The sequence below is a fragment of the Mustela nivalis genome (genome assembly GCF_964662115.1).
Source record: "Mustela nivalis genome assembly, chromosome: 19".
Taxonomy (NCBI): domain Eukaryota; kingdom Metazoa; phylum Chordata; class Mammalia; order Carnivora; family Mustelidae; genus Mustela; species Mustela nivalis.
The window spans coordinates 571,047-587,380 of record NC_139038.1 but is presented as its reverse complement, the minus strand read 5'-3'; the positions used below and the strand labels follow the sequence as shown (position 1 = coordinate 587,380).

Sequence of the window (16,334 nt, the reverse complement as noted above, 5' to 3'; positions counted from 1 at the left end):
GTATTTGGGGCAAGTACATTAGGAATCGGGGTTGTTTTTCTGCTCTCAGTGTTAGCCTGTCTCAGCTCTCGCTTTCTCTTTGCTCCTGAAATCGCCTGAGTGCACTTGTCCCGCAGGAGTCAGTGACCCACCCAAGAGGCCCTCCTCCTCCTCCTCCTCCTTGCCACAGCTGCGGCCCTTGTGCAGTCAGGGTGAATTCTGCCCCAGTCCCTGGGACCCCCCCTGCCCCCCGCCCCAATGCTTCACCATCCTGCAGGTAGCTACTGTCTCCTGCCTGCCACCCCCACCCCAGCTGGTGGTTGGGTTTACCATCAACTCAGGGAAAGGCCAGCAGAGTCGCTGGCCCCAGTTCCCAGGTGCGTGCACATCAGGTCTGAGGTCTGTAGGACTGGCCGCACCCTGGCTGCTCGCGCCAAGTTGTGCAGTGTTCGTGGACGTCACATTTTAATCGATCTCGTACTTTCCTCTTGGTGACCTTTTACTTTCTGAGTTTTTTGAAGCTGTGGGATTGACCTGAGCGTGATCTTTTGGGTGACTTGAGTGTGAATAAAGCACACGGCTGTGGCGTTGGCAGCACAGAGACCGACACGTGCTCCTCCCGGAGGACAGAGGCTGGTTCTGGGCTTGGAGCAAGGTGTCCGGTTGGACAAGGGCATGGTGGCCGCAGGGTTCCCCTCCAGTGACGGGCCCTGCAGGCTGCCAGGTGGCTTCCCTGCAAGCTTTTTCTGTTTTGTCAGGATCCTGTTCCAAACGCATGAAGGTATTCTGAATGGTAATAGTCTAACATCTTTCAGATTTGTGTTTAATACACATGTATATCAACAGAAAATGTTGAAATGTTACGTTTTTTATGGAAACATACTAACATCTAGTGTTCTTTCCAGCTTTAGAATCCAGACATAATTCTAATCTGTAATTCTTCAAATTCTGAATGATTTAGTAACGTGGATGAGGCCGGTGTGATCTCACACCTACCGTGGACAGCCACAGACTCCCAACAAGTCCAGCACTAACGATGCCTGAGGACACCATTTTGAAAGAAATGAGTCATGAGAAAGTATAACTTCCTGTTGTGTTAAAAAAATAAATAAAAATCCAAACCTTGAAATAGCCAAGACATGTCACGTAAAAATAGCCACTGCCCACTCGCCCCAGCCCAAGGCCTGTGGCCCCTCCGTCCCGGTGGCTGAGGAGGTGCTTCCCGTGGCTCCTGACGCACTATCCCTGCAGCTCCCCCCGAGTTCCCAGCACTATCCTAGCATGCTGGCCCCATGCAGAAGGCTTGCCATCAGCTCATGAGGGCTGCCAGCTGGTGGCCCTGGGTGGCTAGTAACCTGTCAGCCTTCATACGACAGGACCCTGCCTTAGGGATTTCAGTCCCCAAACCCGAGCTGATGTTTGCATGCATCAGGGATGGGAACATCTTATGGATGTCTCTGTAGAGCAGAAAGACCTTTCGATGTTAAAATCTACCCTCCAGTGGGCGTTTACTCACGCTAGGCTCTGTTTGCTGACCACATTTTACCCATGGCTCATGTAACCCTCACTGAGCACCCTGGCATGTGGGGGCTGGTCCTGTCCCTGCCGTGCAGGTGAGAAGCCTGAGCTCAGGTGCATTTGGCCCAGGCCTCCGTCTGGCTGACTCTGGCCCACGGTCCTCGTCATTGCACTGAGAGCTTCCCACATGGCCAGTCCCCTGTAACAAGGTTGTCTTGGGGCTGAATTAGACTTCTTTACAGATTTTTATCCATCCCCAGAATTGGATGATGGGGAAACTTCAAAGGGAGTCTGGTCTGCTTGGCGTTCGTTTAGTTAAATTTGCAGATGTAGTCCGGTAACAGGTAGCACATAAAGAACAGACATGTGGTAAAGCCAGGAGGTCTGCCTGAGTGAGGGCCCCACCAGAAAGAACCCTTACCCTCATTTCCAGTTCCTCCAGGCCTGATGCAGTGTCCCCCATCCCTGCCACCTCTGTTCTTCTGTAGCAAAGAATTGTCCCCCTGGCTGCAGAGGGACCCCTATGGTGAGAAACGTTTTGCCACAATGGGAACAAGCCTGGAACCCCCAGGTTCCCGTCTTCTCCCTCTGCAGTCAGCTGCCCTAGGGCCCTCGGTAGAGTGGTGGTAGAATGGGGGCGCTACATGATGCCCATAGGGAGCTATGAACACCAGGACACCTGGCCTGCACCGTCCTTGTCCTCGGGCGGGGCCATGTGTCCACAGCACGTGCGTGTGCCACCCTTCCCCAGGATGACCTGGTCAGCAAGACGCGAGCGGAGTCCCGGGCAGCCGGGCTCCTATTTCCTCTGGGTGCATCTTAGGGAGAGAGAAGCTCAGTCCCGATGTTTGGAGGCTTGTTGGCAGGAATCGGCTCATGGCTGAGACCCCAAGTGCTGTGGCAGCTGCGCTTCAGAGTCTGCTGGCACTGGGAAGCACAGCATGGCCTTTGTGGTGCTTATGGGGGGAAGCTCATGGGCAGGCACCGTGGGTGTGCCCGCTCTTGAGAGGCCACGCTGCACACTCCGCCTCTCGTGTTTTTTCTTGATTATCCTGAGTGGGGGGAAGCAGAGAGCCCTTCCCCTGCATTCTTTGTGACCCTTACAAAGCCCTTGGGGGCTTTTGTGGGCTTTGTGCTCACATGCCCTCAAGCATTCAGGCCAGCACCACTTGCTATAAAAACCGAGGCCAGGGCCCAGAGAGGGGACGGGGATGGGCTCACCTTGGGGGAGTGTGTGGATGGACGTCCTGCACCATCTTCATCGGCTGCAGGCTGGCATGCAGAGGTATGTGCTGTGGGGGAGTACTATGGGCCCCCATTGGGTAGCCGTTGGCCGGGGCTGAGTGTCAGAGCCCCTGATTCTGAGTGTGTGTGTGTGTGTGTGTGTGTGGCCCAGTAAGCTGGCCCAGGGAGCAGAGAAGTGACCACCAGGCACTTCCTTCCAGATGAGCTGTGCGCTGGAGACTCAGCCTGGAGCCTGTGTTAGCAGGAGTGGATGCATTGGCACTGTCCTCCCGTCCTCTCTGGGGCTACCAATCAGTGAGACCCAAGTGGCAATCTCGTGTGTGTGCAGAGCTGTGTGTCCATGCCGTAGCGTGCCAAACCACTGCTGTCTACACTGTCCAAAGCTGTTCCCTAGAGCTGCCTTCTGCAGACCCACTGTCCAGCCCCTTCCATTACGGGACGGAATGTCGAGGGTGCAGCTTCTTTCCGGCATCAGAGGCACCTTCATGCCCACTCACCCTGGGGGTATTTCATGACACCATAAAGGAGCCATCCCCGCGGTTTCGCCAATGTTGACTTTTTGGACAGCTGGGCTCCTCTCAGCCGTTGCCTGGAGCTTTCTGGACATTTCCTCTAATTTTCTGAGAGCAGTGTGCCAGTGGCACCCAGAATGCCGTGTGTGTGGCCCACAGAAGCTCAGTTAGATGGTGTCTACCAGGCTCTGGCCCAAGGGGGGCTGTTTGTGGGTGGCATGTTCTAGAATGCCAGGCTGGTGGCCCGGGTCCTCAGGGAGAGGCCGGGAGCCTCAGGAAGTGGCTGCCCCTCACCCTCCACCCTCTTCATTCTGAGCCATCTTTTTCAAATCGAGGTTTGGTGGGCACCTTCTGGGCTAAAGCAACCCCCCACGGTGGACAACCAGTTCTGTGTGTTTTCTCCTCTGTGGCTCTTGACCTTTCTCTTGGCTTGGTTCTTGAGGAGCTCCTGTTCACAGTGTGTCCTGTCTGACCCAGGGCAAGGGGTGAACAGATGAGACCCACGCAGGGCTAGTGTTGGGGGCCGGGGGCACCTTGGTGCTCTAGGGTCGGGTTTCCCCACCTCCTCTCCCATCGCCACGGTACCTTTTAGTGTCTCAGACACTGGGCTTCCTCATAGGATTTGTTTAAAGAAAGGATCCTGTGGCTCAAAAGAAAAAGTTTGAGAACCACCGTTTTACATTCCTGTGGTTGAGTTCTAAAACTATTCCTTTAGCCAAAATACTGAGAAACTCAGTGGGATCAGATTCTCTGGGCTTGGCTTACGTGTTTGCTGTCCCAGTGTGAGTCGGCCATTTCTTAGAGGAGCCTGAGCACATGTGAGCCTAACCCCTCCTTCTGTTCTAAAACTAGCAGGCTGTTGGCTTCTATTATTGTATATTTATACATTAATTTAGATCCTTCCACTTCTGGCCGTAAATGAGTAACGTCAGGGAACTTGCCATAAACCATTAAAAGCTGGATAAGATAGAGGACAGAGCTGTTTCCAGACACTGGGGCAGTGGGCAGCGCAGGCTCTTGGTCTCAGAGAGAAGGAAGGAGGCACAGTGAGCCCCCTTGTCCGGGGGCAGGACGGGATCTGAGCAGCTCGGGTGACCAGACCACGTTGAGGGGACGGGATTAGGTTTCTGGGAGGCCAGAGGAGCTGGAATGGCAGGAGATGGGGCTGGAGACAGGGAGCCATGTCAAAAAAGAGCTCCGAGGTGCAGAGAGCTGAACCTGTACGTGCCTGGTGGGGACAGTCAAGGCCGGACTGAGAACAACTACAGGCCAGCTCCAAGCCAAACAACTCCCAGAGTTTACATAGGCCTGGGCCACGTTCTCTTCCACCTGGTCAGACCAGAGATATTTCTGAGCATTTGTGACAACGAGGAGAGACCCCAGAATGGGACACACCAGACCCTGACTAACAAAGCTTAAACACAACTCTCCAGAGAATCCCACAGGTCCGCAGGGAACAACATGCCTGCCGGAGTAAATGTCAGTACTCTTCAGGAGAAGAGAGCAGGGGCACCTGGGGGGCTCAGTCGATGAAGCGTCTACGCCTTCGGCTCCAGTCATGATCCTAAGGTCCAGGGATCGAGGCCTGTGTCAGGGAGCCCGCTTCTCCCTCTCCCTCTGCCGCTCCTCACCACTCGTGTTCTTTCTCTCTCTCTCTCTCTTTTGCTTGCTCTCTCTCTCAAATAAATAAAATCTTTTTTAAAAAATGAGAGTGAAATTTAACACCCAACAAGGGAAATGCCTGACATCCAGCATCTAGTAAGAATTACTCTATCCTGTGTGAAGGAGCAGCCTTGACATGTCCATCCTGATGCCATTTGTCCTGCTTGACCCTCCCGGCGGAAGGGAGCGCACTGACTTCAGATGCTCCCAGCTCCGTCCTTTGTGCACCCTGCCAGCCCCTGCAGGCCTCGCGCCTGCCTGGGGTCCAGGGCCAAGGCTCCTGGAGTGTGTGAGCACACAGGAGCAGAAACAGAAGGGAGCGGGGTTTTAAAGCATTTAGTATTTTAATGGTTTTACAGAAGCAACTTAACAATGTAATCCAAATTCTTTTTTTTTCCAAAGAAATAATGCAGATGTATCAACATCGAAGAGGCAAGTTTTTGTCCTGTAGTTTGCAGAATAACATAAAATAGTCATTAAAATAGAAGCTATCCAGACAACAGTGTTAGCCCTAAAAAGAAACCAGCTACCAAGACGTGGAGGAACTTGACGTGTATGTTCCCAAGTGACAGAAGTCAGTGTGAGCTGGCTCCGGACTGTGGGATGCCAGCTGCAGGGTGTTCTGGAAAAAGCAGGACTGCGGGGACAGTAAAGGTGGATGGGGGCCCGGGACCAGGGACAGGGATGAAGGGGCAGAGCATGGGGGCTTTTCAGGCAGTGGGTCCTCTGTGACATCATAACGAAGGCTGTGTGTCCGCATAAACCCGTCGGAACCATGGAATGTCCAGCACCAGGAGTGAGCCCAGACGTGAACTATGGACTTGGCATGACAGCGATGTGTCAGTGGAGATCCATGACTTGTGACAGGCACTCCCATCAGGGGGACGTCAGGGTGGGGGCAGGGCGTGGAGGGAACCTCTTCATTCCTTTTAATTTTATTGTGACCCTAAAACTACTCTCGAGGTTTTCATAAAAAACCAAACCTGTCAAAGGTATAGATTCCCACAACCAGAGACCCCTTTCCCTTCCACGCCTCCTTTCTCTGTTCGACCAAGAAAATCTTAATGTAAATCTAGCAAGAATTGTTAAGTGTGAATCTGCATTAAGATTAACTACTGAACTTCGTATTTTATGTTTGGTACCTTATGGTGGGCACCAACCACCTGCCAGGTCGCAGGGAGCCGGGAGCGCCATGTGACACTTGATCAGCCTGTGGGTGATACTCTCAGACCTCCAGTGAGGATGGTACACTTACAGAGATAAAACCAGAGTATGTCTGCGGTCCAGACTCTCTGGCAGTGTTAAAAGTTAACCAGTTAACGACCCTTTAGGGCTAGATTATAATATGGCCCCATAGTTATTTGAACAATGTGTTTATTTTCAAGATTCTGTTGTCTGGCTGGGAAGGAGCAGAGAAGGATGCCATCTCAGGCTCACGGAACTGCCCACCAGCATGTAGGACGTCTCCATCCGGTCAGCCCTGTGTCTGGACAGCTTTGGCCCTCACAGTCGCAGAGCCCTTGATTTGCAGGGTTTCCTTTAGCTGCAAGCCTTGATCTAGGGTGTGGAGCCACATGCCAGGCAGCTGGTTTGCCATGCCTTCCAGACGATCCTGTCCCCCCATTGGTGCTCACCATGCAGACTGGAGTTTCAACAGATGGTCCTATCCCCTCCCTGCCAGGAAGACCCTCTCACTTGTCCGGCTTGCTCGTCCACTGCAAACGGAGCCCTGCCTTAACTGCTGACCCTCTTTAAGGAGAAGCTGTCGCTGGGATCTGCCTTCCTGCACCGTTGGGTGATGCGCTCTGGAAGGTTCAGCAGTGCCAGCCTGCAAGGCCTATGGAGGAAGAGGATGGCCAGGGAATTCATGCAGCTCTCCCCAAACAGGACCAGCTCTGCCAGGTTCATGAGCAGCTCATCCCTGGGAGAGCCAATGTCCCTCTGCAGCTTCAGCCGGGCCCGCTGCAGGAGTGCAATGTTGTAGAGGAGGCGGCAGGCAAACGTGGTCAGGGCCATGGCAAGCACAAGGCAGGGAGCGGAGGCCACATCCCTCTGGGGAGGGGCCGCCCGCCAGGCCAGCTGGACAACGATCAGGATGAAGAACGCCAGCTTCAGGACAAGGGCCAGCCCGAAGCCCAGGCTGACCTTGACGATTTCATACTCGGGCCAGGCGGTCAGCGGATCCACCTGGCACAGGGTGGTTCTGGACAGCTCCCCAGATGTGCCCAGCAGGGCTGCCAGTCCCAGGGAGCTGCAGAAGGCACAGCCCCCAATGACGGCCAGGCTCTCCACGGGCCTCTGGGCTGCCTTGGTGGCCACGGGCAGGCAGGGCGCAGAGCCCTGTAGCAGGAACGCAAAGAGCATCACCAGCTGCACATACTGCGCATTGAAGTAGCAGACATTGGCCAGGAAGGAGAGGGTGGCACAACTCAGGTTGGTGGCGACCATGTAGTCTGGCCGGCTGATGGCGGTGAGGGACAGCAGCGTCACCAACACGTTGGTGATCGTGAGGTCCGAAAGGAATGCGTCCAGGCCACCCCACCTGGCACGGCCCTTGATGAAGGTGGTCAGGTTGAAGAGCCCAGCCGCCAAGCTCACCGGAACCCCCAGAGCCATGTAGACCTGCAGGCACCTAGAGACGATGCTCTGTGCGGCGATGACATCCTCGACTGCTGTGGACACGCGACTCGGGTACTGGACCCACGACATGTTGTGCAAGCTCATCCCGGCTGCGTCCGAGCTGCAATGGAAGCATACCACGCTATTTACCGGCCATCACCCTGGGGTCACGAGAAGGGCGGGGGCGGGGGGCCTGCCTGGAGGAGGGCCTCCCCCGAGGAGGGTGGGAACAGGGATTGGTGTGACTGCCAGCTTCCCTGTGGGGGTTCTGGAGCAGGGGCCTGGGTGCCCGTCCACTTCTCCCCACACATCAGAACGAAGCTTTCTGCTCTTAAGAGAGACAGCTTCTTGGAATGAGGTCACGTCTTAGTCCCACTGCTAAAGCTTGTGCGCCAGGGGCCCCAATCTCCTGAAGGACTGCAGGGGAGCGGAGTTCCATGACTCAGATTTAGAACTCCTCCTGGGCATCGTGCTCACTCGGGGCCTTAGCGTCAGGCCGGGGAACGCCCGGAATCTGCATTCTGCAACACGTGTGCATGTGACTGTCCAGCTTCTGGACCCAGAGACCTGCACTCTGTCGTGTTGACTGTGGAGACGGAAAGGGGGTGTGTGTGAACACTGGCCCTGAGGATCCACAGCCCTTCCTGCTCTTTCAACCAGGACCTGTTGGTATGAGCCAAGCTGTAAAGTCCTGACTTGGGGCTTTAAATCGCAATGTGTACAGACTCACATCCTTCCTGGCTGGTCTTTTGTCACTGAAATTGTTTGGTTTCTGTATACACACATCCTCCCCTTCGGTTTTAACCAAAGAGCCCATGAGGTCAGGAGATCGCGTAGCTCCTTGTTCAAAGGAGGTTGAGGGGGTAAAATGGGAGAGTTGATGTTCGTGGAATGCTCACGCATAGGCCTGGCCCCACAGCCTGCTTTCATGTTCTCCCCAGGGGGGCAGCCTGGGGCCTGGCTGACAGAGTCACACAGTGTGGTCACATGCTGCCAGCACGGACTTCCGAAGGAGAGAGCACAAGCGCATGGCCTCTCTTCCTGGCTACCCACCACCAGAGCCATCTCAGTAGCAGACTTTGCATCTGGAAGCACCTGTTACACACATAGGAGGTCTGACAGGTGGCCCCTTGGGTATGCGGATGTGTCATGGGTGTCCCTCCTTCCTGGACACGCCCAGTGCCCAGATGCATTGTCCTGGTTTGACAGCCCTGGGGCACAACATGTGGAGGTGGCTAGCATGTGCTTGCCTTCTCTGGCACATCAGTGGCTATCCGTCCCACAGGCCTGCGGAGGTGACTTGAATGCACACATTTCTCCATGTCCGTGTCTGGCTGGCATTGTCTGAGAAACACAGGGAATTGCACTGTTTTCCATCTGCTACTGCTGAAGGTGATGAGTGATTGCCAGGACGCAGAATGCCTTCAAAATTAAGAATAGTGACCCGACAGAGAGGAAGTGATTTGGAATGTTAATCTTTAATTACGGCAAATTGGAAAGAAGATCTTGTGAACATTGACCACAGGTCAGGAAACAGCATTAGGCTGGGCCGGTGTCTGATCTCTGCATCTGGCCAGTGTCCTGGGCACTTCCTGGGGCCAACCGTACTCTCTCTGCTGGTGGTTTCGGGGCGCTCATTGTCAGAGGCCCCCAGCTTGTGGCAGTCAGCTCCATTACCTGATTTGGTAGCCAGGTTCTGGGTCAGAGGGTGTAGCCAGGTTCTGGGTCAGCCAGGTGGACAGAGGGTGTACGTCCCCAAATCTGGCCGTGAGAGAAGGTCCTGGACTCATCAGCTTGTTAACTGCTTCTTGCCTTTCTCGAGAGGCAAGGGGCCTTCTTTGGAGTGGGGTGAGCTCCAACCTCACGCTCCCTTCCGTCTGCTGTGTGAGTTGTCTGGTGAGAGGTCGTGCACCTGTGGGCCCACAGCCAGGAGTGGGTGTGCTGCCATCAACACTGCTCACAGCGCCTGTTGACCCAAGTTCTTGGTCCCAGCTCCTCGGTCTGCACTCTGGGCTCATTCAAGGAAAGGAAGTTGCCAAGGATGGGTGGGGCGCACTGGCCCCCAGTGTGCCAACAGCACAAAAAGTGGGGTGCTGCTCCCTGCCATTGGGTGCCATGCTCCCTCTCCTGTATTTAACACAAGCGTGTGATTCTTTTGCCCCAGGGTGTGGACAAAGGGTGGAATTCTAGCACCTTTTTATCCCTTCAGGATTGGGACCCAGGGGAAGGCATCCCAGCAGGTGAGACCTGATGCGCTTCCGAATCCCTGGCCTTGCGGCGGCCAGCCTAGGAAGGTCAGCAGGCTCTCAGCTTTGCCCCCTTCTGGGCCCAAGGAGCACAGAGCTTCTCCCAGCGCACCAGCTCTGCAGCAGCCTCACCCACCCCACCCACTCTGTCTCAGGCCTGAGCCTTTGCCGGGCTGGGTGACCGCCAGCCTTCCCCTCACCACCACTTGTGGGTTTTATTCAGAAAGATAATAAAACGTGGAAGATATCTTCTCATGAAATTGTCCTTGATGATGGCTCTTCCGGTGAATCCCCCACCCACATCCCTGACTCTTTTGTGTCTCTTCTCTGTTTGTGGCTTCTCTTTGGCCTTGACAGTCCTATGCCTCCTGCCCCAGCCCTGGAGGCTCACCCCTGGAGGGGAGCAATGGGGGGCAGGGCTCATGGGAATCAGGGCCTTCAGTAAAGCCGAGTGTTCACCACTGCTGCACATTGTGGGAAGCACTTAACATGGGGTGATTTCCTTCAACCGTAGTTCTCCACAGGAGGTAGGGACAATTGAAATCCCACGTTGTGGTGGAGGTGAGCATGTCACAGAACAATGGGGTCACTCGTTCAGTGAGCCAGTAGGTAACAATGGCATCAGGATCAGAACCTGATGGTTTGGCCCAAGAACCTGTATACTTTTAAAATTAACATGCGACAAAACTTACCCTTTTTGGTGTATACCACGGATGCATCTGATCACGTAAATGCCACCATGCACAGTAGACAGACAGGTCCATCACCCCCTAGATTCCTCTGTGCCATTTCTTGGTGCTCAGCCCGTCCCTGTGCCACACCCCAGGCAACCCTGCACTGTTGTCCCTCCCATTCAGACACTGCCAGGACATCACAGGAGCGGACTCTGGGTGCCTTCTGTGTCTGGCATGTTCCCACTGGGCGGCTGGCATCGGAGGCTCCCTGATGATGCATGGGCAGAGCTCACTCTTTGCTGTCGCTGAGCCACGTCCCAGTCGTGCGTCTGCCATTCCGCTGACATGGGGGCCTTTTCCAGGTGTGGGTGCTTACAAACCAGCCACTTGAAATATTTGTGTATACGTTTTTATATACGAGCATATGGCTTCTTGCAGGTGAGCAGAAAACTTTTTTCTTGGGTGAATACTTAGGAGCAGGATTGCTAGGTCTTGCTTTTTTAAGAGTTTTATTTGGTAAATTTGACGTGGTTCACGTTATAATACGGTGTGCGGCGTGTGGCTATGATACAGTGACGTGTTGATGATCAGCCCGAGCTCATCAGCAGCGCAGTAGGGCCCTGGGTCAGTCACTTCCTGATTCCTGTCTGTGACCTCGCCAGACCCCCTTCCCATCCTTTCACTGGTTTGTTCTTGTTTTTGTAAGATTGATTGATTGATTTGACAGAGAGAGAAGGCACATGCAAGTGTGGGCGGGGCAGAGGGAGAGGGAGAGAGAATCTCCAGCAGACTCCCCACTGAGCGTGGAGCCCGACGCGGGGCTCATGACCTGAGCCGAAACCAAGGGTCGGAGCTGATTGTGCCCCCTAGGTGCCCTGGTCTGCTTTTTAAATAGCTTTAACTTCTTTCGACTGCTCGGCTGTGGTGACCTACGGTACTTGTCCTCTCTGCCTCGCGGAGCGTGGTGTGCTGTGGGCCCGTGTGTGCTGCCGTGAAGGGCAGTGTGTCCTCCCTCCCAGCCAGGTGCTGTCCCACTGTGTGCGTGTGTGCTGCACTGTCTCGGTCCGTGCAGCTGCTGATGGGTGCTGGGCTCGTGTCTGCAAGTGTGAGTCAGACTTGCGAGGCTGCCAGTGTTCGCCTGAGAGGCTGTGATGTTTGGTGTCCCCTGCGAGAGCCTATGCTTTCCAGCATGGGTCTTAGCTGAGACTCTGAACTCCCCTAGAAGCCAGCCTGACCCTCTGAGGCATAACTCTACCTTGTTCTGGTGCCAGTTTCAGGCCAAGAACCAGGGCTTTGGGGGCCCTCTTCTGAGTCACACGAAAGGGCTGCCAGGGTCCAGCTCTAGGGTCCCCTGGGAGCTCTCCGTGGCCAGAGCCTTGAGAATTTTGTGTTCTTTACAGCAGCTCGTGGCTGTAGCTCCTTAAATAGGCTTTCAGAGTGGGAGGGGCATGTGGGGCGGCTTCCTGAGGGTTTGTGTACCCTTGGCCCCCCTGGGCCCTAGGTGGCCATCCAGCCTTTGCTCCGCTGGGCCCTCTCCCAGCAGCCCCTCCTCACACGTTCTGTGTTACAGGCCTACATTTATGTCCCTAGGAGCTCTGCTCAGGCACTGAACAGCAGGGTGGTTCAGTGTTTTCCCTGCATCCACATGGCCCTTCTTGTCATCCCTGTGTACAAGCAACAACTCTAGTTGCTAGGACCTCCCCACTGCAGATGCTTACGGAGTCTCTGAAGTTTTGATGTCCTTTTTTGCTGGGTGCTTTCCAGTTCTGGGCTCATTTCACCTGTGATCCCAGAAAAGCTTGCAAACTCTTTCTATATGGAAAGAGCGTAAGCCTTTGAGGATGGGATTCTGCTCAGTGACTGCTGTGTCCTCAGCCTGGCCGGCGCAGCCCTCTGCCCGGGGCTCTCCATGGCCCCATTGGTCTCAGATGTGAACCTCTGGGAACTGTCACCAGGACTCCTGTCACTCACGAGCTCTGGCTATGGCTGTCTCTCCACCACCAGCTCCTGATGTTGCAGGTGCATGAGAATGTGCTGGGCGCACTCCCTGCTCCATGTTCATCTAGTGAGTTACAGGACGGAGCACAGGGAAGGGAAACTGCCTCTTGTCCCTGCCCCTTGGGAGGATTCCTTCCTACTCTGTCCCAAGGCACCAACCCCATTCCCTCCTGGCCAGCTCTTCCCGCTCTCGCTCCCTCTGGCAGGACTTGGCTTTTTTAGCGCCTTCTGGTCTCGGCTGCGTAAATGTTTCCATTCCATCCCAGTCTTCTGTGCTCCTGGCCGACAGGCAGCTGTGGGCCTGATGAGTCACCGTTCAGCCCATACATGGCCAAGCCCTGTGCTGTCCAGCCTGGCCAGCTTTACGGTGCTGTGGTGTGGGGAGCACGAGCTTTCGTGGACACTGGGCACGATGGCATGTGGGAACCGTCCACAGGCTCCCACCTCCAGACCCCACCTGGGGGCTGGGAAGGGAGTGTGACCAGCTGTGTGGCCCCGCTTACCCATACTGCGTTTGTGGGGACCTGGTACCAGGCGTCTCCCTCCTCTCCTTCCTGGTGATCCTAAGGTGCGAATACCTGAGCCGTTCTGAATGTGTTCTATGGGTTTTGGGGAAAATAACTTCACGGAAGTGTGAAGATGAAAAGGTTTCCACTTTGCTCCTTTCGTGTCTTCTGAGACCACCTCTGTCTTTCCTGGACACACTTACACGCACACATGTGCCTCCGGGAGACATAGCTGCTCCCTGTCTGACCCGGAGCTGGGCAGTCCGTTCCTCACACAGTGGACGTCCCTGCCTGGACAGGGACTGCCTCGCTGCCATCCCTGCGCTTTCGTGGACACATCTTGTGTCCCTGTGTTAAGTCAGAGGCCGGAGCCCACTGTGAGAGGCTTACCTGTGTGAAGGCTGAGCTCTGGACCTCTGTGTGCTCATGGGATCTTCCTCTGACACATACCACACTCCCTGATGTCCCTGTGGCCTCTCAGCAGCCGTTCAGGGACACAGTGAGAGCCCCTTGTCTGTACTCAAGGGCCCTTCTTTTCAGACCCACCTCCCCCCCCGACCACCACCATGAGAAGCTTCCCACTGGTTCAGACGGTTCCGAGGGCAGAGACGATAGGGGTCTCCTGGCCTAGGGATGCCCATTTGTGTCCGCTGGCCGCTCTGTGGGCCTAGGTGTTTGCCAGCACATCCCATTGCCCTGGGGGCAGCCATTCCCCCGCAGAGCTGAGCCTGAGAGAACTGCGCTCCAGCAAACCCACCCCTGGTCTAGAGACGCACACTCCATCCACCTGTCCCCACACACTTACCGAGCGCTTACGAGGAGCCTGGCCCTGGCCACCAGGTGCCACTGTCCTGTCCTCATGGACCCTCTGTGCCTTAGCTCGAGAACACCTGGCCCCTGGACCTCCAGAACCTCTGGGGACAGGCTAGGCTGTCCCCTCGCATGGGGAGCGAGACCATGCACCCTACGGAGCATCGCGCCAGCAGGGCCTGCTTTAGGGTTTGGGCTTGGGTGGGTGATTTGGAGGAGGGTCTGAGGAAGTGGGCGCTCTCTGTCAGAAAGCAGGGGCTGTACCACGACCAGGGTCCTCAGTGGTCCTGCCTGATGGGGATGTGGCATCTTTGGTAAAGGGTCAGAGCACACACCTGCACCAGACGGTAGGGTGTGGCTGTTCCGTGGCCTTTTGCGGCCTGCTTCATGCTGGTCCCAGGACTACATGGCACTGTGCTGTGGCACACTGCTCGGCCAGGTTGGCGGCCAGACCCTGGTTTTGTTTCTATCCTCCTGCACACAGCCCCTGCGGCGATGCCACATTGTGCTCTGGACCGCAGCACCAGGCCGCCACATGGCCCTGCAGACCCCTCCCCAGCAGTCTCTGCCCTGCTGTCCCCAGCTGTTTTGTCCAGCCTCACCCTCCTCGGCCCTAACCCTCCTCGGGGCCCTGACTGAAGGGCACGTGCAGAGCCCAGCCCTGTTACCGGAGGTCCTGGAAGGCTGTGCTCCATGGGCTTCCACTGCTGCCCTGCCCTAGCAGCCCCTCTGTGAGGTGGACAGCCCCATGTCGCACTCCATAGGCCTGTGGTATTAGACAGATGCATGAGCTCCTGGGTGTGTGTCCGCAGCATGGCACCCCTGAGCACCTTCAGGAAGATTTTGTCAGACCAGGTGGCACGTGGAGGGCACTCGGGTGGTTCCTTTCCACTTACAGAGAGGAGTCAGGTGGTCATAGAGACCCTTTCCTTCCATGCCATACTGAGTGGCCCTGAACACAAAGCATGCCTTGTGCAGAAGGCTGGCTGCCCTGCTTGCCTGGAAAACTCAGGCCTTTCCTGTCTTCCTAGGCTCCTCCCTCTGGGCGGAAACACCACAGGGTCTGGGTGCCCCGCCCCGCCCCCACCACGGTTCTGGAAAGGGGCCCCCCATCCCAAGCTTCATACCCCATGAAACCTACATGTTCCAGATGTGCCTCCTGAAAGACATTTGCTGTCCTCTGCCAGAGTGTAACCTCTCCTGTTGCACCCTGGGATGGAGAGCCGGTGTGAGGGTGTGCCTCTGGCGGCTCTGGTCAGCACCCAAATGTGCGTGTGGACAGTTGACAGGCCTCTCCCAGCTCTGTCCTCAGGACACAGAACTAGAGCCACTGTGTGTCTTTCCTTATGAGGGGACCTGAGCGCTCTGCGCAGTCATTTGCAAGTTTAAATGCTGGCAAAATAAATCTCATTTTCGTTTTCACTGGAGCCAAGCTATTGCATAAAGAAACCTTCATTTTCAGAAAGAAATGGCACTTGGCTGTGAAATCACCCTCAGCCCACACTGTCAGCCCGCGCTCAGGCCACAGTCCCCGGGGTGGGGGCCCCCAGAGGCAGGGAGATAGAGAAAGCCAAGAGGGCCGGCAGCTCACCTGGGCGAGGCACACACGCCGTGTCCGTCTTCAGTCCTGCCTGTGCTCTGTGCTCACAGGGACGCAGGCACAGACCGTCGCTCCTGTATGGAAGACAGGAATCCAGCTGAAGTCGTTGAAACTACACACACTGCATTTTAAGCAGAGTGTGGTTTGGCCACGTGACCCAGAAAAATTCAGCTTGGCCCACGTAGAGAGGTAACTTTGCCTCGCAGACAGAAAAAGTGAGGTGTGTACCTTGCCTCCCGGGGTCTGTGGGCATCCAGCGGTTTCCCTGCAGACTCCACACACTGACCGTTCACGAGATGGTCCCTCCCAGAAGGCAGGCAACGTCTGCAACTTAAAATAGGACCTAAAACCCCACCCATAACACAGGGAAAAGTGTTCCCAACCTGTGTAGCCCAAGGAAAGTCCCCCAGAGTTTTTCCCTTAGTGCGCTCCACCCCAGCCAGGCACTGCCCTCCACTGCAGGGTGGATCAGCAAGCCAGAGGCCTGAGCACACAGCCTTGCAGGCCTGGGCCTGGAGCCTCCGTTGGGATCAGGCAGAGTCAGGATGCTGTTACCTGCAAGGGTCATCCACATCTGATCCTGTGCCCTGGCAAGGGGCTGGGCACAGGGCAGGTAAGAATCGCGGAGGGAGAATGGGGCCGGAGCCCTGGGGGCATGAGGAAGTAGCCCCGGGGATCCCAGATCCCTAAAGGAGATGACCTGCATAAAGGAAGCAGGAGTTCAGCATGGACCTGGAGGCTGGTGACGCTTCCCTGGCGGCTGTCCCCAGGCCAGCCCCAGCTGGAGACGTGACACGCAGAGCCCTCCTTACGTGTTTGCACTCATGGCAGCTGACCCTGTGTAAGATCGAGTAGCACTTGGGGGACGTTGCGTGTAGCACCCAGCCCACTGGGGTCCCTGATGGCATCCATAGCCGCGTGAGCTCCAGGGAAAACCCACCGAGGCTGCAGGGAGGCAGAGAGTA

General features: G+C 55.9%; 2 protein-coding genes across 4 annotated transcripts in view; one reads left to right on the top strand and one right to left on the bottom strand.

Moving 5' to 3' along the window:
- Positions 1–16,334, top strand: part of CHLSN (cholesin) — a 123,225-nt gene that overhangs the window by 49,240 nt on the left and 57,651 nt on the right. The gene's annotated exons all lie outside the window — the stretch shown is intronic.
- Positions 6,192–15,532, bottom strand: LOC309854638 (uncharacterized protein). Its single transcript, XM_082713995.1, has 2 exons — positions 15,361–15,532; positions 6,192–7,656 (listed from the first exon to the last, which is right to left on the bottom strand). Exon 2 carries the CDS (start codon positions 7,638–7,640, stop codon positions 6,651–6,653), a length of 990 nt encoding a protein of 329 aa, XP_082570121.1. The 5' UTR covers positions 7,641–7,656; positions 15,361–15,532; the 3' UTR covers positions 6,192–6,650.

What these genes read in the sequence shown, in the direction of transcription:
- LOC309854638 (XM_082713995.1), bottom strand. Translation starts at nt 7,640, where the DNA reads ATGAGCTTGCACAACATGTCGTGGGTCCAGTACCCGAGTCGCGTGTCC.